Consider the following 24,062-nt stretch of genomic DNA (forward strand, 5'->3'; position numbering starts at 1 on the left):
TCCTACAATGACTCAAGTATTATCAATGAAAAGGGAAAGGATAAAAATAAATGCCAAACGCAAAGGAAGATCGGCGCAGTGATAGGTTAGAAGAATGGAGTTCTGAAGTCATAGCAGATCTCATAGCAGAGGTCTACAGACTTGTTAGCTATGACTGCTCGACTGAAAGGATTTTCTACTTTAATAACAGAAAATGATTTATCAAGTGTAAATTGTAAAAAAGTTAGTTAAACTCATATCTACCTCAATTTTGTGACTGAATCCTCGGGGTGGTAGACCGGGAGGATGTGGCCAAACTCCCGCAGATATCAAGTCTCTCACAGTGTAACCTAGTTTTGTTTCTTCTGTAATAAAAAATCGAATCTTGAAAAATAAAACTTAGAAACTTAGATTAATACTTCAATTTGCACAAATAATGAATAAATCACGCAATTATGGTAACATAATTATACAATTTATTATTGGTTTATGTTATTACAAAACGAATCAGAACCTTTGTTTTTTTGCAAATGTGAAGGTAAATTATCGGAAAATCCGATTGAATTAGGTTCAATCACTCAAATTACGCATTAAATGATTAAGAAGTGGACTCAAATTCAAAGTAACTTAATTGTCATTAATATATACATAATATAGAGATTCATCAAATAAACCAAATATCGTACACTTCTTGGGATTGTATGCAGATGTGTCGGTTTAAACTGTGTCTAGAGTAAACGCGTTAAAACTTGAACGCCGTTTAAACAACTAATCGGTATGCTGGAAAGAAACAGAGCGTCAGGAGAAAGCTATGTGCGTTCTGTGGTTTCACGAAAGCAAACAGGTTATTACCGTTCAAAGATGTACATTTATTATTGAGTTATAAGTTATTTAAAAAACTGTCAGAACCCCCCTCCAGATTTTTGTCCCATATTCTAATATGGATTGCACTAAGTAAAAATATTCTGTTCTCAAATCCTAAAGTTTGAGTATTTTATTAATTTTCTAGAATTTATAAGAAATATATTCAAGTTTTTTTTACATAAAAAAGCAATATGGGAATTCCATTTCAGCTAACCTTCAATAATTATTCACATATATTTTAAGTCACCAATATTTTCAATACTTGGACAAAAGCAGAGATCCTTGTTTGTGCACATTGAGTGAAGTTCTATTGTTATTGAATTTGAGCTGCTGCATTTTGTAAGAATTATATATAATATCGGGGCACCGAGCTTCGCTCGTTATTTTTATTTATTGATAAACAGAACACAATTCTCTAAAATGATCGTGTTTATTTTTTACAGCTGGCTATACGTCAGCTTATGAATTTCGGGGATGCAATATTTTGATTTTTCACAGAATCACTCGCCCATGTGGATGGTAACCACAGACGACGAAAGTCTCAGCTGTTTCAGCCAAGGATGAATTATCCATTTAATGTCGTTCAGCAAGTTTTCCCAAGGATGAGACCTAGTGCGATCGAATTTTTAAATGATAAACCTACTATGTTCCAAATTTCGTGAAAATCGTTAGAGCCGTTTTCGAGACCCGTTGAACATAAATGACCAGTTATAAAAATAACCAGAAAACCAGATATTAAAATATAAACAGATAAACAGAAATTGCTCGCTTAATATAATAGGATTTAGTTTTTGAACATTTTTTAAATTGAATTTGAACTGCTGCATTTTTTAATAATTAGGCCTATATATATTTAGTTTATGAACATTTAAACTCAAAGTATTTGATTAAGTTATTTTTTTAATTTCAGCAACCCTGAACGTATCATCCCAGTTTATCTGTGAGCATTATAGCTGTATCATAGCCTGGTTTTAAGGCAGGCTTATGGCTTTCAAAATTAAACGAAATATCTAACACAAATTGAAAAGAAATAATGAAATCCACACTTCACACATACGGGAATTGAATGATCAAATTATTTTTGTAAAATTTTTATAACCTGAATTCTACCAAAGCCGTTATAATCGTTTTTGAGATCCATCATACAAACAAAAATTGCTTGCTGAATATAACTTGAATAATGAATTTATAATTCTCGTCACTGTCATAGAATTTTGTATCCGAAAAGGTCTCCCTCGATGAAAATGTTATTATATATAGGACCGTTTCAAGTTTCATTCAAATACATTTCTATAATACTTAGTTACCCAAAAATCGTTGTCAGTAAGTGTGATGATTAGTTGCGTTGCTATCACATCAGTTTGAACAACACATTCAACTCTGTTGAAATATACATTTAACTGCGTATTTTAAAAAGCAATCAAAAGTTAGCGATGCCTTATGGTGTCACCCAGTTGCTCTTATGCACTCATCTTGACATCAGGGAATATTTTTATTGAATCATGCAATGTTTTCAAATTATATTGCTAAATGTTATAACCACAGCTGTTAACTTCTCTCTTCCTCTCTTTAGTTTTCAACAAACGATGGAAATTTCTGTTTCAATAAGCTGCCACTTGGATGATCAATTTTTCCTCTCAAGTTATCTCAGAGATGAGACTCAGCTCAAATTTTTGTATCACGGACCTACTATTTGCTAGGAGCATCTTATGATCTGCCCTCTATCGGTAATAAATAAAGGAATTAGGCCACAGCTTGGCATGAAAATTATTGAGTCTAATCATTTGATGTGTCATTTGATGATCAATTGATGTGTTGGAAGTACTCTGTAGAATAGTAGACTAATTGCAGCGAATTTTGTGGAATATTGGGTGGGGCTTAAGAGTCGACCTCGACTTTATCCATTGGCAATTAATATTTCTCGTTGACAGATATCAAATTAGCAGTGATCATGTTATTTTTGCTTTTGTTTGATGCAATTGAAAATACAATTCCAAATCAAGTTTATTTGGAATTGGTTAACTCAGGTATCCATGGATCTCTTGCTTATTCTGGAATTTCTGGCATAGCCTATCGCTTAAGCTGGTTTACACCGAAGTTATTAACAAAATGTTGATAACTTAATCCTTATGGATTCTATTAGATTGAACGGAACTTGACTAACACATATGCTCATCAAATGTTTACATTTTGTTAATAACTTTGGTGTAAACGCAGCTTTACTCTTCGTTTCACTTATTCAAAAGTGTAAAAACAGCCAATCCACTGATTCTTTCTTCCATGGAAGTCCATTTATATATAAGAGTCCATTCATAATAATTAGTCTAACATTTGATGTGGCTGATTTCTCATGTCCTAAACTTTACTACCATAAATATTCAAGTGGGAATTTTCACGTGGACATTTTAATGTTAATTTGAATAATTCTGAATAGAGTTTATTCAATCACTTTGATAATTGAATTCCATTATATGATTTCTTTCTTTAATCTTAGCTTGAAACCAAAAGCTTAGGGATGAAAATTTGAATGTAAATTAACATGTAACTTAATTTTATTTCTTTATCTAAATTGAGAACTTAAGTATTTACTTGTGATTGTTTAATATAAATTAATATCAATAGGTTTGTCTTGTGTCATGTAATGACATCAATATCGGGGACCGAGCTTCGCTCTGGAGTACAAAAGTATAAGAAATCTATTATGAAAGAAGAAATTATAATATCATTCATAGTTCATACAGAAATGTTCTATCTAATCACAGTAAATTGGGATTAATTCCCAGAGGAATGCAAAAATTTCCCTCACAAAGGCCCGGTTGCACAAAAGCCGGTTGAATTTTAATCCTGATCAATTTCACGTGAACCAAATCAGAGAAGACCATTTCAAAAAGATGGATCTACTGGAATTTATCAGGATTGAAAATAATCCGGCTTTTTTGCAACCGGCACTAAGTACCTGATTGAATGATTACAAAAGTTCAACAGCTGAGTCATAATTTTGACACAGTCCCACACACATGAACTCGCTCACTCACTTCCATCATCAACAGTCGACGAAATAATTATTATCAGCTGTTTTTCCAAGGATGAATAATAATTATCCTTTTAATGTCCTTCAGCGAGTTTTGCCAGGGATGAGACCTAGTGCAATCGAATTTTTATATTATAAACCTACTATGCTCTGAATTTCGTGAGAATCGTTAGAGCCGTTTTTGAGATCCGGTGAAATACAAGCATATAAACATCTAAATATCTAAACATCCAAACATCTGAACATCTAAACATATAAACAGAAATTACTCATTTAATAGAATAGGATAAAAGGAAATAGGACCAGCTGATGGAATATTATGTTTCTATAGTTTATTATGTTTCGATATGGTTTTTAGCTGGTTTTGAAACATGAAAATATCAGGTCCAGTAGCTCAAAAGCCTGTTCAATTTCAATAAAGATTAAATTCCATGAGAACTAATCAGAGCAGGGGTTTTTTAGAAGGTTTTTTTTCATAGAAGGCTTCTCTGATTGGTTCTCGTGGTATTTAGTCCAGATTGGGAATTAACAGACAGGACCACTGGCTCTCTCAAGGCCATGGCTGCATAGAAACATAGAGCAACAGAGGAACAATACAACAGAAGCTGAAGAAATTAGTCGCATTTCTATCACCTCACAATAAACATCAATTCAACTACCATTTGTTTGTAGAGATCGATTTTAAATTTATTTTGCTATTATCCGGTCACTTTCTGTACCTATTCTTCCAGATGTTCCATGAATACTGCAATGTTTTATAATAAGATTGCTAAATTTGGTAACTGAACTACAGCTATTATAATCTTTTTCACTTGCTCACACTTTATTTCTCACGTTTTGAACAGAGTATGGAAACTTTTTTTGATCAGCTGCTACTTGAGGGAATAATAACCCTTTCTGAAAGAGCTTCAGCGATTTTTCCCAAAGTTGAGACCTGTTCCAAAATAATTTTTTTATCATAAACGTACTCTATTCCTGATTTAATAAAAAAATGTTGGAGGCATTTTCGAGATCCGTCAGACATACATACATATCCGCAAACACACATATTTAAACAGAAATTGTTCGCTTAGTATAATTGACTTCAATGATATGATTTCATTTAATGAGAGCTTATTTTTTCACATAATAATAATGGGTATAAAAAGCGAAAATGTCGAACATAATTGAAATCAAAACTAATAACAGCTGGCATAAAAAGGAAAAATGGCAATCATAATTTTGAAATCGAAACATAGCTATCATTTTATCTCCATCTGATCTAATGTAACCAAATAATAGTAAGATTCACATCAATGTGTCAGCATTATTTGAATGGGGAGCATTGATGTTATTAATGAGGTATACTGACAGTTTGAAGTGAATATCAACGAACTGTTATGCCTATTCTCCAATATTTTTATCGAAAGCTACCTTCTATTTTTTTTGGTAACACAACTGGCCGTTTTAATAAATAACCCCTTTCTTTCGTCAAGTTAAATTCTAGCCGAATTTCCTCATTCTTTGCACACAGATTCCACAACGGACACTTCTGAAGTTTTAAAAATACCCTCCATTCATCATTCTGAATAATTAAAACTTCATCGAAATTGTTTAAGCTGTTCACGCGATCTGTCAGATATACAAACAAAATAAGTCTTGATCAATTGATAGAACTCCCGTCATAAAAGTTTGTTTTATGAAACATAAAAATTATCTATACTCCCAGGAATAGAAATAAAAATATTTATTCTTATATTTATATTCTGATATTTATAAATCTGATTACCCTTTTTAAAATTATTTAACACGACATGTTTCGGCTATAAATAATGCCATTATCAAGTGATTGGAAAATAAATAATAATATAATATTCTCAGGAATAGCTCTGATTGAAGTAGCAGTGCCCAATCAATTTTTCCACGATGAATGCATTTTAATCTTCAACTTGGTGCCAACCTAACAAAGTTAACTCAACTTAATGCCAACCTGACAAAATTATTAAACTGTTTTGTACTCTCTCTAGACTATAGTTCTATATTAACATATGGTATGGACATTTCAATTATAATTAAGAGATTGGAATAAGAAGAATATACATGCTAAAAGACGAACTTTAAACCCTTGAAAACCACCCTTAGAGTTAAAATATCGCCAAAAGATTTCTTAGTGAGCACCTAGGACTTATAAGGAAGCTATATTTCAAGTTTTGTTGCAAACCGTCCAGTAGTTTTCTAGGAATCGTGATCAGTGAGTCAGTGAGATAAGAATTTTATGAGTACAGAAGATACAGATGTCACACAAAACATCTTAAATTTCAATTATTTAGAAAAATTTCAAGAGGAAAAGGTAAATCGACAAGCCAAGCCTTCAACCACTTTGAGAGAAGAATTTGTGAAGCATCAGGAGCCCCACCTAGACATGTCATCAATTGCCAACCTCATGAATAAGAACAACTTTACAATTTACATTTATTATTCTCAATAAAACTTTATTTTGAAACTGTTTTGAATTTATTTAACCTTTATGTTGTTTAAAATTATGTGTTTATTCAGAAATAGAACTTTGTTACAGTAGGTTATTCAACATTAGAATAGCTGATAAATTCCCGGTAAAATGTTAAGTCCACATATCGATTACACTGATATTTACCATCAAGTTTTATTGATATTTTGAATATCGAATTGAAGATTCGATTTTTATTGAGAAAAAATGTAATATTACAAATACCCCCCTCTCGAAATAAAAAAATTTTACTGTTTGAAAAATTAAAAAGAATTTACATTGCATTGTAATAAATTAAATTTAAACTTTTAAATTTGAGAACAGGAACAATTTTTTCTACAAAAACATTACATGTCATCTTATAATTGAAAATTATTGTAAAAATTCATCAATAGCATTTGTTATACATTTCCAAACAATATTTAAAAGTATGGAGTATCAAAATTATTTTTGAATTAGCTTTATATAATTCAAGGAAATTATCTCAACAGAAAAGTTAATATATTTAAAAATAGTTCTTGAAATTTTACATAATTTTAGTAAATATAAAAATTCAAATGTTATTGCAAAGAAATTTAGTATGTTGAACAGAATTTTTAAATGAATTGATGAATTGTTACATTTAATTTTCATATAAAATTGCAATAAATTTCATTAAATTAAAATTGTCCATTTCTTTCACTGTTGACGCAGTTGTTTTTTTATTGATACGAATTTTGAAAACAGTCCGTTAAGGCACTCAGTATGAATTTCAGTTAAGTGTGACTCCAAACGAACTTGATCTTCCGTTTGTGATGGAATCAGTGTTGGGCTGATCTGGATACACGAGACATCAGTTAGCATTGCCTCATGCTTGTAGTCGACTGGTACAAGCCAAGCTGGATACAGGTGACATCTGTTAGCATGGCCTCATGCATGTAGTAGACTGGTACATGCCAAGCTCACTCAAAGTCACGTAAATAGGGTGTTAGACATAAAGTGTACATTTTAGGTTTGAAATGACAATGTAACTTTTTGGAAAAGAGAGAGACGCTGCATACAGGATTAATTTAGGTGAGGATTAACTTAGGTAGGGTTTGGTTTTTTTATATTTTCAGCTTTCAAGGTTTAGAGTTCAGCATACAGGATTAATTTAGGTGAGGATTTTTTGAATCAGTTTCTTTCAGGATGCAGTGACTGTTATTTGAGTTAAAAATTGCGAACTTGGACATGGATGGCAATTACCTCCAGGTAATATAGTAGTGCAGAAGTTTGAGTTGCGTAGTCGGCAATCCACTAATGAGTCACACCAGTTCGAAAATCACCCAAATGTTCTTAACACTCTTCATGGCATTCACTTGTTTTGTAGATCCCGAGATTCACGCGATAATTATTTTGAAATTAACTTCCACGCTGTACCTGTTATTTTAGTATGCTTATAAACTGAAAAAAAAGTTTGATTAGGCTACCAATACAATCTGAACATAAAAGTTATTTACAAGTATGTAATCAGTATAAAAATGAAATTTATTGTTAACATCTTATTATACAGTCAGCAACACATAAATTTTGAAATTTCTTTAATTTAATAGAGACATCAATTACAAAAACTTTAATAACATATTTAATAATTTCAATACAATCAGTTTAAATCCATAAAATCATTTAAATAACCTTATTATTTATCCATCAATGTTACAACATACAAAAAATGATCTATCATCACAAGAACAAAAACCTTAACACATACATCAATATATATATATATATATATATATATATATATATATATATATATATATATATACGGACAATTGGTCTTCCACTAAAAATCATTTTATAATACAATATATCTGCATTTCATTATCATTCAGTATAACATTTCAAATATAGTATTTTATATATATATATATATATATATACGGACAATTGGTCTTCCACTAAAAATCATTTTATAATACAATATATCTGCATTTCATTATCATTCAGTATAACATTTCAAATATAGTATTTCACATTTATGATTTATCATTCAGTATAACAACACATTAGTGGAAATCTTGGAAAATCTTTATCAATAACGCAATTCCGAAAGAAATTAATTATCACTCTATAAAAACAAACTATCTGGATTATTATTTGAGAGCTTAATTATATTTTACTAATTTATTTTAGCAAATATTAAAAGTAAAGTAGTTCAAGGTAGAGGAAGCCTAACCTCCAACACTTGCATCCCATTCCGGAAAAGTAATTAATCATTGTAAAACTTCTATTTCTATATTAACAGAAGTTGCAGAGCACTTTTTTGTAATGAGATCAAGCTCATAAATCTCACTTTTTAACATCTTTAATATCTAAAATTGATCTGAAAAACTTTGGAGACAACGTGAAAAATAACAATTTTCAAACACTGATATTTCTAAAAGATATTCTAATAATCTGTATATTTCTAATACAGAAATTCTTACAAAACAAATTACCACGCATGAAAGAAGGAATTTTGATGTACGTTACCTGTAAATTTCAAATTCCTAAGCTCCAAAAAAGTGTATTTGTAGTTTTTTGTGTTCGAGACATTTTAACGATTTGTTGTTTGCCATTGAAATCAACGAGCAAAGAATTTGAAATGTTATCTACTCCTAAATCGCGAGTTATGGCTGTGAATACACCGAATATTAGAACGATTAGTACTGATGAAACTCACAGTATTCGTGAGTTAGAACTTCTTCAGCAGAGAGATGACCTAATTAATTACGTACAGGGTTTGAAAATGGAAGTAGAGCAGTTGAAATCTGAAATTGAGAGTCAGAGTCAAGAGTCAAGAACGGTATGATTACGACACTCAAGGATGAGAATGAATTTGTATCAGGGAGAGTGCAGTCAATGTCCACATATATTGAGACGTTGGAAGCGGACAACTTGACTTTAAGAAATGAGCAAGTCTCGGAACGGGAACAAGCTAATAAATGGAGAACACTGTGTGATGAACTATATATGTTAGATTAGATAAAAAGATAGTAAAAATCAACCTATGATTGAAAAGCCAAATAATAGAGGCAAGTTGGCTAATCCAAAAATTGAGAAGCTCTCAAAAAACTCGAAGACGTGTAGTGAAATAAATATACATCATTATGCTGATAGTCAGGAGAAGAATGTCTGCGGAGAGTTTAGGAGAAATAGCGGCAACAGTTTCACTTCTTTCGTGAATCCGGGGGCTAAGTTCCGCGATGTCTTTCCTGATAATTTCGAGAACTTCACTGCAAAAGACTTTGTTGTAGTTCAGGCCGGCTCGAATGATCTTAGTAGGAATGAAGGTGAAGATGTTCTGGCGGCATTGCGGGGACGTTTGGCGGCACTGTATAAAACAAATGTTTGTGTTTTTTCGATTCCACATCGCTACGACCTGGCGGAATGGTCCTGTGTGAATACTGCGATAAAAGAGACTAACAGAAAAATTTTAAAAATTTGTAAGAGGTATTCATTTGTGCATTTCATAAACATCAATGACATAGGTCGAAGATTCTTCACAACTCATGGGATGCATTTGAATAGATTCGGCAAGGCATACATTGGTAATGGGATTGTCAGATGTGTAGAGGAGTATGTTTCAAAATCGAATTCAATTCCACCCATCCCTCTTCAACATGCTTCTTTTTTAGAACAATAGATAGACTCACTTCTAATTCGAATTGCATAACTGAGAGTACAGATTTGTTTATTGATGTTGACATTACAACTGCAGATAGTGGGCTTCCTAATGCTAATGATTCACATAACATCCCAGTTTATAGGAATAGGAGCAGTAGGCTAAACGTACATTAGGTGGATCAAAGTTGATGTTTCTACTTAAAAATATTCAATCAATTAGAAACAAAATAGGTTTGATTGAGACTGAGCTTGTTGACAGACCAGTCGACGTTCTTTGCATCTGTGAACATTGGTGTGTGAGAGATGAAATAAACCTTTATGTGCCATCCAATTATAAGGTTGCGAGTTGCTATTGTAGAGAGCCACGCGGAGGTTCATGTATATATGTTAGACAGGACTCGGTATACGAGGTTATTGACGTTACCAATTTTTGTGTTGATTTTCTGTGTGAGGCTTCAGCTATCAAATTAGTGGAGCATTCTGTTATTGCTATTAATGTTTATAGGACCCCTGACTCCGATGTGAATGCTTTCTTTGGTTATCTCGAAGATATTTTAAACTTTATTCTCACAAAAAGTTATAAATCTATCATGTTGACGGGAGACTTCAATGTGAATATCTTGAATACTAATAGTTTGGCTTGTCATGATTTTTTAAATATTCTTAGATCGTTTAATGTATATTGTACGAATAAGTTACCTACTAAAGGACAAGCATGCTTGGATAATATTGCCCCGGATATCAGATCTGAATTTTGTAAAGTATCATTATTGGGCGAATGGAGGTTATCAGATCACGCAGGAGTGTGGCTGGAGGTTCTAGTGGTCAAGCGGGGGACGAAGTCTGGCACGAAGACGGTAACTAATAAACGATTGATATCCGAAGCAAAATTGAGCGAACTTAATATCATTCTTTTGAATGTGGACTGGACGCAGCTGTATGACTGTAAAAATCTTGATATGGCATTTGAAGGTTTCATGAATGTTCATAATTTATCATTTTAATATATGTTGTCCAGTAATAAGTTATTCTGAGAGGTCTTAGAAAAAATCCTGTAACAAATGGTACACACCACAAATTGCAAATATGCGATTCAGGCTAGTTAATTTATTTAATAGATGGAAGAATAGTGATAAGATTGAGGACAAACAAAACTATTTACAATTCAAAAGAGATTATAGAAAAGCAATTGTCAATTCTAAAATAAAGACCAATGATGAATGTAAAGGGCAAAAAACCAATGTAAAGCGGCATGGAAAATAATCAAAACTGAATCAGCAAATGTGAGACATGAGAAGCAGGAACCACCCATTTCTGTGAATGCTTCGAACGAATACTTTGTAAGTATATCAGTTACAATTAATACTAGCAGTAGAACTCCTGCAAATAATCCAGTTTTATTAAACAACTTCAATATGCCTGTGAACTTTGAACATAACAGCTTCAAATGGAAAAAGGTTGAACCAAAGTTGGTCCTTGACATTGTTAAAAACTTAAGTTCCTCTACAGCAGGCGATGTTTATGACCTGAGTAATGTTATTGTCAAAGGCTTTATTATGGGTATACTGATACCACTTACATTTCTTATTAATCAGGTTTTGATGAGTGGAAAATTTCCAGAATGCTTGAAGCTTAGTAAAATTAGTCCTATTTACAAAAAAGGTGATAAGACGCAGGCTAACAGCTATCGACCAATAGCATTAGTACCTATTATTGGTAAAATTATCGAAGCCTGCATGTTTGTACAGTTGTATGATTACTTCAACTCCAATACTCTATTTACTCTACTCACATCAATATGGATATAGACCTAAACATTTCACCATAACTGCAGTCGAGACCATTGTAAATAAGATATTGGAAGCTTTCGAAAAAAAGTTCATAACAGGTGTTTGCCTAATAGATTTACAGAAAGCATTTGACTGCATTTCACACACTATATTGGAGAATAAATTGCGCTATTACGGTGTATTAGGTAACGAGCTGAAAGTAATCATGTCGTACTTAGAAAATAGGAAACAAATCGTAGTAGTCAACAATAAGAAGTCAGAAGCTCTAAACGTAGTGGCAGGATCACAGGGATCAATATTAGGACCATTTCTCTTCTTGATATTCATGAACGATTTTCATAGTAGTGTTATTCCTAATTGTTTTCCCATTTTATATGCAGATGACACAACTCTAATGTGCTTCCAAAAAAGCGGGACGATGTTGTGTCAATGTTATTGGAAAGTATACAGTTATCCACAGCCTGGTTTAAATCAAATAAATTAGCAATTAACAATGATAAAACTGAATATATATATTTTTCACTAGTTAATAATATTTGTGAGAATAGAGCAGTGAAGCTATTGGGATTGTATATAGATACTAAGTTAACCTGGAAGGAACAAGTTGAATTTGTATGTAGAAAAGTTTCCAGAGTTGTATTTCTTATAAGAAAACTTAAATATTGTGTGAGTACACAAACATTAATAACAACTTTTTTTGGCCTGTTCCACTCTCTGATTAGCTATGGGGTTATGCTTTGGGGTAACAGCAGCGATTCAAAAAAGGTTCTTATTCAACAAAAAAAGTTATTAGAATCATTGCTGACCTACAGCAAAGAGATTCCTGTAGAGAGAGTTTCATAAAATTTGGAATAATGACAGTACCTTCATTGTATATTTATTACAATTTGCTACAGTTTTTCTCGAAACAGTGATAATCATGAATATAATACCAGAATAAACACTGATCTCCAAACTCCTTATGTAAGACTGTCCAAGACACATAAAAGCCATATGTATCAAAGATATTTATTATTCAATAAGCTTCCTCTTAGAATAAGAAATTTGAATGTTAAACGCTTTAAGATAGTAATTTTATTAATAATTGGCTTAGAAAAAATCCATTTTATAATATTAAAGAGTTATGTACTGTGATACTAGTACCCTTATTGTAGCTTGAATACCTATATTATAATTTCTTTTCATGTTTTATGTGATATATGTTTGACTATATATCTATGTATTGGACTATGTATTAAATTATGTTAATTGACGAAGCCTATTACATCTATGTTTGTTTAATGGCCAATAAAGATTCTTATTCTTATTCTTAATTAATTCTGAAAGATATGACTGATTTAAACATATTATTTTGAGAAACTCTTTGCAATTTCTTTGGGCATTACCCATTTCATAATATTATTTAGAAAGTACTATGGTTCTGAAGCTTACCTGGACTGAAAATGAGAGAATTGTTGAAGTCTTGAACGATACTTTCAACTTTGTCGGAAGTCGCATTAGCGAACTTGAGTACTTGCTCTATGCTTTGCTTTGTGATTCTATTCATTGAGAGATGCCAAGATGTTGATCCTGTGCCGGTACAGATGCACAGACCTGAGCTTTTAACTTTGGTGAGTGGGTGGTTGGGCAATTTCAGCTCAAAATAAGAGACTCGCGCAGATAAACACTCTCCAATGAAAACCTACAAATCAGATTGAACAAAATTGCTAATGCTGGTTACTAATATTAGTCATGATATGGCCATCATAGTCATGAGTGATATGTCTGTAAGATGAACATTCTTAGAGTACAGCTGACCTGAAAAAGCACGACACTGACGCTACGATGTTTACATCAATCGGAACGACTTAAACAGTTTCTAACAGAAAATAAACCACCAATAACAACAATTAAACAGCTGCAATTAAACAACTACAAATAATAATAATACACAAATAAGAAATAAACAACGTCGTGGAATCGTAGACACAAAAACCTAACCTCAAATTCGTACAGCGGTTTTTCACCGAGGACACAAAATCTCGTTCAGGTTATCGACTGTACCGCTATGACTAAGTAACGTATCGTTATTGTTTTTAATTATAAATGAAATCACAGCATTCTTTCCACGTTCATTTTGTCTTTAAATTCTTAAGTGGATAGCTATGATTCGATTCATCCAGATTAATCTCATTAATTCTTGATTCTTTGTGTTGTCAGAAAAGACTCAAGTTGAATACATCAAAAACTAAGTTTATGTATACAAGGCAGATGAATTTTCAGAATTTTCAGGTAACAATCTTGAGTTTGTAATTAACATCTGAGATCTTGGAGTTATCATGGACCCAAGACTTGATTTCAAGAACCACATTTATTATACCCCAAGTAGTGCTAATAAATTACTTGGTTTTATATTTTGCAATATCAAACCATTCACTAACTGTGATGTTAGTTTAAGAATATTCAATGCATTAGTTCGCAGTGAACTTGAATATGCTGCAGTAGTCTGGGGGCCGGGCTGTGACAGACATTCACGAAAACAGGATTCTGAGACATTTATAAATAAACAAATTTAATTGCTTTTGCCCCCTTAATTTCCCAACTGAGTTGAGATCTATATTTAAAGTGCACTCCCTAGAATTACGCAGATCTGTAAATGCTCTATTGCTATTGTTCAACATTTTAAACCATAAAGTTCATATTCCATCATACATAAATTTATTGAATTTCAGTGTACCTTATGCTAGGCCTAGAAGAAATATATTGTTCAACATCCTTTTGTGAGAGCTACTCATCACTATAAATTCGTTTCTTATTAAGAGTTTAAGGGCCGTTTGCACAGTGTAAGTTTAAGCTAAAGCTTAAACCAAATCTGGATTTTTTTTTTGGTTTAAACTAAAATTCCGTTTGCACAGTATAAGTTTAATTTCTGTATTGAGTTTAAACTCTGGGAAAGTTTAAACCTCCAAAGCAGGAGGTTTAAAACAAATAATTTGGGTTAACTTGACATCTGTAAAGATTTGATGAGGAAACAGCTGATAGTAAATTATTTTTCGACGGTTGTTTTTAATGCTTCTGTAGACGATAATAATTATTAATTTAGGTTATAAGGAATTATTTTTTGAATGTAAAAATAATATTATAATAGAGGAATTGATAGAAGTTTTTAATGCGATTGATAAAGATGACTGTGAAGAAATTTTAAAAATGAGAAAAATTGGGCAAAAACGAATGATTTAAATTTCTGGGATGATAGAGAATTATCTTAACGGGTTTCTTGAGTAAAGCAACTGCCAATCCAGTATTTGATTGAATAATAAACCAATTGATAGAAAATAAGACAATTTTTGACAGTGGTCTTTGATTAGAAAACATGTTTTTAATAACACAAAACTGAGATATTTTGCTTTCGAGAAATTTCTAATAAATGAGGAAGACCATAGTAGATTTAAGCGTAACAAAATCGCTTTTTTTAAAACATTCTAAAATATATTTAGTGCCTACTAAATATAAGTTTGTACCTAATAGTAATATAGCATTTCATCATTTTTTGATCGCTTTTCACTTTTATTACCGTACAACTTACAGCTCTGCGGATTTTGAACAAGGAAATAGTAGCTACATAACCTCAATTGCGGATCACTACGCCATTTGCTTGAACATTGTATCCTTAAAAGCTCTAAAACGGTCCAACTCAGAAAAATTCGTTATTAGAACTGACTGGAAGGAAGTACAAAATGTTATATCCTCACATAACTGGAACACAGTTGTTGAAGAAAACGACGTGGACAGTGCAACAAATTTATTCACTGTATCTCTGAAAAACATAATTGCAACAAATTCTCACAGAGTTAAAATTTCTTGCAAAAATACCCAGCTCAAGCCATGGATCAGCGCGGGACTTGTAAACTCTATTCGGCACCGCGATAAACTAAGAAAAAAACTCATTAGGCAACCGTTCAACTATGCTTTAAAAAATGAATTCATTCAATATAGAAATTCCTTACATTCAGCAATAAAACATGCCAAATATAATTACTACAAAAACAAAGTTGAGGAAGTGTCCAGCAATCCAAGAAAATTCTGGACAGTCATCAACGAAATTTCTGGTCGTGCTGAAATTAATAAATCATTCCCGGTTGGTGCATTCTCCCCTCCTGGTGAAATTATAGATTCTCAAAAAACCTTAGATATTGCTAACAATTTTAATCAATACTTTGCCACTGTAGGAACAAATTTAGCTAACTCCATAGTAACCTGTGATGCGCCGGCAGTACGTGATGAGGACCATGCTATAGACTCTGTTTTTGAGCTACAACCATCTCGCGACAAGAGCTGGTCAAAGTGATCATGAGCCTGAAGGGCCGATCAGCTCCCGGTTGCGATGGGATCCCTACACAAGTTATCCAACATAACATTGACAAACTTATACTACCTGTTGAGCATATAGTAAATTTAAGCATTCGCGTGGGCCGCTTCCCAGGTGCTTTCAAAACGGCGAAGGTCATTCCCATCTACAAATCTGGCCCAAGGAGTGCATTCTCAAACTTCAGACCTATTTCCCTGTTAGTAATCCTGTCGAAAATTATTGAGAAATGTGTAAAATTACAGCTTGCTAAATACCTGAGTGAAAACAACTTCATTTCCAATCACCAATATGGTTTCCAAAAATCCAAAAACACTTCTGATACCCTTTTTGACTTAACCAGATTCATTTCAAACAGTTTAAAAGAGAAGAAAAAAGTATTGTTATCATTTTTAGACATTGCAAAAGCATTTGATACCGTTGATAGGACTATTCTAATTAAAAAACTTGAATTTTTAGGTATAAAGAATAACACTCTGCAATGGTTCAAAAGCTACCTTAAAAATAGATTACAATATGTCTTTATTAATGGAGAAGTGAGTAATAAAGAGAATGTTGATTATGGTGTGGTTCAGGGAAGTACTCTTGGGCCACTGCTTTTTCTGATATATATTAATAATCTATCAAAAGTGGAAGTGGATGGAGAATTGTACTTATTTGCTGATGACACAGCAGTTGTGTCTTCAGGAAGCACTTGGGAGGAGGCCTACGAGAAGGCCTCTATTGACTTAATGAAAATAAAAAATTGGTTTAATCACAATTGCCTAACGGTAAATGTGACAAAGACAAAATATATGCCAATAATAACAAGGAACCAAGCTGATCCAGGTCCCTTAATATTAAAGATACATTCCTGTAATAATCCTAGGTCTGATAGCTGTGGCTGTGGTGTGATCGAACGCGTTAACCACTACAAATACTTGGGAGTGGTACTAGATTCCAGGATGAGTTGGGAGCAACATGTTTAGTGTGTAAAGAACAGGCTTAGAAAATTATTGTATGCCTTCTCAGAGCTGAGCCATGTGTTAAGCTTGAATCAATGCAAAACCGTATATTTTGCCTATGTCCAGTCCATAGTACAATACGGAATCCTAGCTTGGGGTGGGGCCTCCACCTCAGTTATTGAGCCTCTGGCGGTTACTCAAAGGGCAATTATAAAAACAATTCTAAAAAAAGATTACAGCTATCCAACAATTCTTTTATTCACAGAGTTTCCAGTTCTAAATGTCAGACAGCTTTTTATTAAATCTTTGTTAATTCACATAAAAAAATACAAAACAGAGCTCTTAGGAGAAACTATCAATAATATCTATTCAACACGCTTCAGATCCAATTATAACTTTGAAATTCCCCAGCTGACACATGGCTCGGAACTGACAAATCCTGCTTACCTGGCGCACGTCCTTTATAGGAATGTGCCTGACGAGATTAAAGAAGCAGAGATATGCAGTTTGGCGGTGTACAGGAGGAGGGTGGACAGGTGGCTATACCATATTGGCTGGGAGATGTCCGAGCAGTTACTTCGATCCCGCTATGCACGATAATCAATCCAATCTAACCCAAAGTTTGATAAACCAACTTACACTTCCTTCATATTGTTATCTTTTTTTTCTAGTCTGGATTGTTAAGATATTGTATTTTTCCTTGTCCCACTCTCCCATTTACTTCAATCTTTTAACTTTTCATTCTATTAAATTTTGTTTTTCTTTTTGATTATCTGGGAATTCATCAGGGACCCATGCACTGCGGTTCATGCATCTCTTGAAATCTGTTGATACATATGAATAAATGAATAATCAATCAAATTTTATGTCAAATGATGTGAAATTATAATTAAATCCTTAGAATTATCTAGAATTTAGGTGCATGCTAAATATGTAGGAATTATTATTGTTTTAAACTGATGTGTGAAAGACTGTTACCGTACTGAACTCCCCCCTACACACAGACGGATAGTCTTGTAGGGGGTTTCCTTGCATATTTTATAATACGTTTGTGTTATGTAACACTTCTGTAATTATTTGGGAAATAAATAATTTTTGAATTTGAATTTGAATTTACTGATGGTGGTTTGGCCAGAGCATTTTTTGAATTGTAGCACCAAATCCCTGACTACAGTTCTGCCCGTAGCAGGCTTGTTTGCGCTAGTGCCGACTGTCCAGCTGTTTTTGGTTTGTCGAGAAAAAAGCCCGAGTCATTCTTGCTTTCGTCCATTATTAGTCGTTCAGTCGTTCTTGATTTGTCAGCCCGTCGTCTTGTGCAAGATCAAGTTTGTATTTTGTAATGTAATTTCAATCGGAAATTTCTTGTAGATAATTGTTTGAGTATAGTGTGTGTGATTATAAATATAACAGCGTAAATAGTGTTGAATTGAATTAATTTGAGTCGGATTTGAATTTATAAAGAATCCAGTTTGAGCTTTGTTCAAATACAATACAGAGCCTGCAAGTTGAACACGGAAAAACAGCCTGGAAGCGAACACCTATCTTTTTCCCAGATTTCTTCCCACCTCGAATCTGACCAAAACACCTAATAAAGGCTTCAAAGGGCAAGTAGACAAAATTGGATTAAATCTGGTGAGTTTTTGCTCTTTTTATTGTTCATTAATGCAGAGTTTAACTGTACCAATAACCTGGCTCAAATTGAAGATTAAATTTTGCTCCTTGTTTGTATTTGATAATTTGAATAGTAAATTACAGTCCTCTAGTAGCTCTAGCCTGAGCTTTGTTCAGAACATTTTGATCCTCCAAACCGTGATGGATTTAAATTTGTAATTTGTTGATTAATTCACATACATTGGATTTAAGCAATTTCGTATTTGTCCAATGTTGGCATGTTCAGAATGGTCTGATCTATGCACAACTTTAGTTTGTTGTAGCCTTGTTCTAGAGCAAGGTTTCTTGTCAATTTGTATTTGTCTGAAATTAAATTTATTTCAGTTAAAATTGTAATTTTCCTGAAACTAGGCTCATTGTGCTCTTTTTCTCAGGAATTTGTTTGTTGGAATTTTGTATTGTCCATTTTGTTATACATGTTAGTGAAGTTTAATCACAGCATGATTTTGTTTGTTCAATTCAACAAGTTATCGTTTGTTTGTGAGTTGTTGGAAGAACATTATCTAATCATATAGTTTTGTCTTCAGCAGTAACTTGTCTTGTGAAGTGATAATCAAAGTTTAACTTTGATAACTTACTAGTCGTGATTCTTCCTTCCATTTAGTTTTGAACTCATTCTTGTTTTATTGTCTGTTGTTTTGTATTTTCGAGGCTGAATTGTTTTGTGTATGAGTTCAAGATGGAGGAAAAATTACAGAAACAAATCAGGGTGCATCGCGCTAAACTGGAACAATTGTATGCTAGATTGCAAAAAATTTATGACCTGTCTAAAAATGTCTCTGATCCAAAAGTTGCTGAGCAATTTTTAGTGTTGTATCCTCGGGTGTCTCAGACCATTTCAGATTATGAAAAGACAGAATAAGTGGTTAATGAGTTGGAACTTGAGTTGAATAAAGATTATGTTGTAGCATCCAACAACTCACATCTAGATCTGTTTCAGTATATTGAAGTAGTGGCTAACACTCTCAAACAGAAAGAGGCGACTGATGCTATTGCTCAATCTTCGGCAGCTGCAGCAGCTAGTGCACAGCCGGTCTTGTCCGAGTCAGTACTGCCCAAAATCGACCTTCCGAAATTTGATGGGAACCAGACTCAATGGTCGGTGTTTTATGAACTATTTAAGGCATTGGTACATGACAACAAGAGTTTGAACGATCAGCAGAAGGTCCAATATCTTGTAAGTAGACTTACTGGACAAGCAGCAAATATTTGTTGTCATTTGCCACCATTGGCTAATAATTATCAAATAATTTGGCAGGCATTATTGACCTGCTATAACGATCCACGGGCGCAAGTCGATGCCTATTTCAAACAAATTTTTGAATTTCGTCCAATAAAATCAGAATCAAAGGCAGGTTGTATTGCGATTTTGGATGGGTTTTGCAGTTCAATCAATGCAGTGAAGAGATTGCGACTCACTGAATTGTCAGACTCGATATTCCTCTATCATGGCTTGAGATTGCTGGATCCAAGTTCTCGTAGAAATTTTGAATCAGCCGTACGTGACAAGGCTATGCCAACTTATGCCGATTATGTCAAATTCATTGAAAAGCAAATTAAGACTCTTCCTTCTGATGAGAAACAGACTGAATCGTTTAATATGAGGCACAAAAAGGATAATAAATCAAAGGTATTTGTGGTTCAATCTAATGATTCATCTAACGATGCATCTAGTAAAAAGCCCAATTGTCTGAAGTGCACAAAACCGGGTCATCGGTTAGTAGATTGTGCTAATTTCTTGAAAATGACTCCTTGGGATCGTTATTGTTTGATTAAAGGAAAGTTTTGTTGTTTTCGTTGTCTAGATGTGGATCATTTGAGTAAAAATTGTCGTAGTAAAACTCAGTGTGCTCAATGTCGAGAATCTCATCATTCTTTATTGCACTTTTCCAGATCAAGTTCCAATGAAGGTGTTGCGTCCTCGTCGAACTCCAAGGCAGGTGGCACATCACCTATTAGTTGTTGTTCTACATCCAATGATGTAGAAAATTCGACCGTTGTGTTGTCGACCGTCACTGCACATATTCGAGATTGTAATGGTCAGCTTTGTGATGTTCGTTTCTTGATTGACACCGGGAGTCAGTGTCATTTTGTTACAGCCAAATTGTGTCGGCGTTTGAGACTACCATTCCAGCCCATGAAAACCGTTGTTCGTGGATTCGGTGGTGGTACTAGTGAAGTTCGAGGTCGTACTTGTGTGTCGATTCAGTCGAAGTTGGATCCTACCGTCAAGTTTTCGATGGATGCCACAGTGGTAGATAAAATCATCGACAAGTTGCCTTCTTGTGAAATCGACAGATCCAAACTTCATCATCTTGAAAATCTCACACTGGCTGACGACAAATTCTACCTTCCTAGTAGAATAGATAGCATCATTGGTGCGGAGTTAGTTCCTCACTTGCTACGTGGGAGTCCTAGTACAGGTGAATTGCACGAATTGATGACTGTTAATAGTGTCTTTGGTCACATTCTGATAGGGAGAGCGCCGATTCTCACTTCAACAAAGAATGTGTCGAATTGTTTTACAGCCATCTGTAGCCCATTCGTTAATAGTCCATCGTTGGATAGTTTTGTAGAACGTTTTTGGGAGTTGGAATCGTGCCCTGCACCAAGCTGTCAACTGAAACCGGAAGAGTTGGAGTGTGAGGTAAATTTTCGGAAGTCTGTACATCGTGTGAATTCTGGTCGTTTTGTTGTTGCCTTGTCATTTGCGGAGCCGCCCAGCAGCTTGGGAGATTCGTATGCTGTCGCCGAACGCAGACTGCTGACTTTGGAGAGACGACTAGAGCTTGACAGCAATACTCGTATTTCATATCATGAAATATTGATCGATTACCTACGTCAGGGTCACATGTCGTTTCTAGCAGATCAGACAGACCGAGGTGGTTACTACATCCCGCATCACGCCATTGTGAAAGCAAGCAGCACTACCACGCCCATCCGAATTGTATTTGATGCTGGTTCCAGAACATCATCGGGTTTGTCATTGAACCAGGTTCTTCATGCTGGTCCCAAATTGCAGACTGACATTTTTGTTTTGTTAGTTAATTTTCGTTTGTTCCCAATCGCACTAACTGCCGACATTAAACAAATGTATCGACAGATATTAGTGGAGGATTCCTGCCATCGTTATCAGTGTGTATTGTGGAGATTTTCGCCAGAGGATCCGATCGAAATTTATCAGCTCAATTGTGTTGTTTTTGGTGTTTCAAGCTCTCCATATTTGGCGCTTCGCACCGTCCACCAGCTTGTAGAGGAGGTTGGACATCGTTTTCCAGCAGCCAAGGCGAGAATACCAAGAGACATGTTCATGGATGACTTAGTCACATCTGTCGCCACAGAGTCAGAGGCCGCGGAGCTGTATCGTCAGTCCAAGCAGCTGTTTGAGGGAGGAGGTTTCTCGCTCACAAAGTGGACTTCAAATTCACCATCAATGCTGGAGAAATTCTCGGAGGAAGAGAAAGTGTTTTCGTACAAGGATTTCGAAGCAGACAACTCCTTGGCTATCTTGGGATTGAATTGGCAACCTAGTACTGATCTGTTTCAGTTTTCAGTCAAGAGTGGTGAGGTCGTCGCTACTAAGTGTTCTATTCTGTCAGTGATGGCTCGTATCTATGATCCACTTGGTCTCTTGTCACCGTTTACATTATTTCTAAAATGTCTTGTCCAGAAACTTTGGAAATTAGGAGTGGATTGGGACGAGAAGCCGCCTGAGTCTATATGCACTCTTTGGGAGAATTGTCAAAAAGAGTTGCCTCTATTGTTGAAATTTGCTGTTCCACGTCACGTTGGTTTGTTTCAGAATTCTCACATCAGTTTGATTGGTTTTTGTGATGCATCATTGTCTGGTTATGGTGCAGTTATCTACGTGAAGTCGCAGAAGGAGAGCGAGGAGCCAAGAGTTGTAATATTGTGTTCAAAGTCCAAGGTAGCACCATCTAAAGTTGTTTCAATACCTCGTTTGGAGTTGTGTGCGGCACTCTTGTTGGCAGAACTCATGAATTCAGTAGTCACTATTATTAGTGAACGTTGTCATGTGTCTCGTATTGTTGCACTCTCTGATTTGACAGTCACCTTGTGTTGGATTAATGCTCCATCCGCGAAATGGCAAACTTTTGTTGGTAATCGCGTCGCAAAAATACAGGATTCTTGTATACAGGAGTGGATGCATGTTGCCGGAATTGAAAATCCCGCTGACTGTTTGTCTAGAGGTTTATCACCAGTTGAGCTTGTGAACTTTCCATTGTGGCTCTCAGGTCCATCATGGATAGCAGAGGACGAATGCGATTGGCCCGTTCAAACTCAAATGGAAGAGATAGTGGATCCACTGGAGGCGAAAAAACCGTCAGTGTTGACAGTCACAAAATCTCCTGATTGTAACAGCAATGCAGTATATTCATTGATTGGTCGTTGTTCGGATTATGGTCGTCTTTTGAGAATTGTAATTCTTGTTCTCAAATTCTTACAAATCTTACCCCAATCAGAAGAATCAGATTTCGATGTTGCTGAGAGGTATCTATGTAAAGTGGTACAGAAGATACATTTTTCATCTGGATTTGTGCAATTGGAGAAGGGAGAAGATTGTTCTATGCGCCTACGTCGCCTGTCTCCATTCATTGATAAAGGTGTGATTCGTGTCGGCGGTCGTTTGTCTCATGCTGGAGTGGAATTTGAGACTTGTCATCAGATGATCCTACCAAAATCCGACGCTTTTGTATCGATGTTGATTGATTATCATCACAAGAAGAACTGTCATGCTGGACCTTCGTTATTGTTGTCTTTGATCAGACAGAAATTCTGGATACTTTCTGCTTGCTCTATTATTCGAATTTGTATCTTTAAGTGTAATCGTTGTTTCCGTGTTCGACCTAGTAATAATGCAACTATTCCAAAAATGGGTGACCTGCCTTTGTTGAGTGTCAAAATGCAAACCATTTGAAAATTGTGGTGTGGATTAGGCTGGTCCTTTGCGTATTACTATGACGAGACGGCGTAATCCTTGTGTTTTGAAAGCCTACATTTGTCTGTTTGTGTGTATGGCAACAAAGGCAGTACATATTGAGTTGGTATCAGATCTATCAACGCCCATGTTTTTAGCTGCGTTTCGTCGTTTTTTGTCACGTCGTGGACCCTGTCGTGTGATGTATTCCGATTGTGGTACTAATTTTGTAGGTGCCAAGGAACAGTTGCGAAAAATATCTCAACTTTTGAACTCGTCCGAGTTTCAAACCACATTGACTAGTCAACTCGCCGAACACAAAATTGAATGGAAATTCATTCCCCCTGGTTCACCTCATTTTGGAGGTCTGTGGGAGGCAAATGTCAA

At 34.5% G+C, this 24,062-nt stretch overlaps 1 protein-coding gene across 5 annotated transcripts in view; it reads right to left on the bottom strand.

Moving 5' to 3' along the window:
* LOC111061625 (NAD kinase 2, mitochondrial) overlaps nt 1-24,062 on the bottom strand; it is a 64,036-nt gene that overhangs the window by 6,356 nt on the left and 33,618 nt on the right. For 4 of the 5 annotated variants that reach the window (XM_022349647.2, XM_022350313.2, XM_039441781.1 and 1 more), the window contains 2 exons: nt 13,208-13,457; nt 244-344 (listed from right to left, as the gene is read on the bottom strand). In XM_022349647.2, coding sequence (XP_022205339.1) covers nt 244-344; nt 13,208-13,457 — 351 coding nt within the window. Of the gene's footprint in view, nt 1-243; nt 345-7,583; nt 7,782-13,207; nt 13,458-24,062 lie in introns of those variants that run through there. The other variant, XM_039441782.1, reaches the window with a different exon arrangement.

Source organism: Nilaparvata lugens, chromosome X (genome assembly GCF_014356525.2).
Source record: "Nilaparvata lugens isolate BPH chromosome X, ASM1435652v1, whole genome shotgun sequence".
NCBI classification, from domain to species: domain Eukaryota; kingdom Metazoa; phylum Arthropoda; class Insecta; order Hemiptera; family Delphacidae; genus Nilaparvata; species Nilaparvata lugens.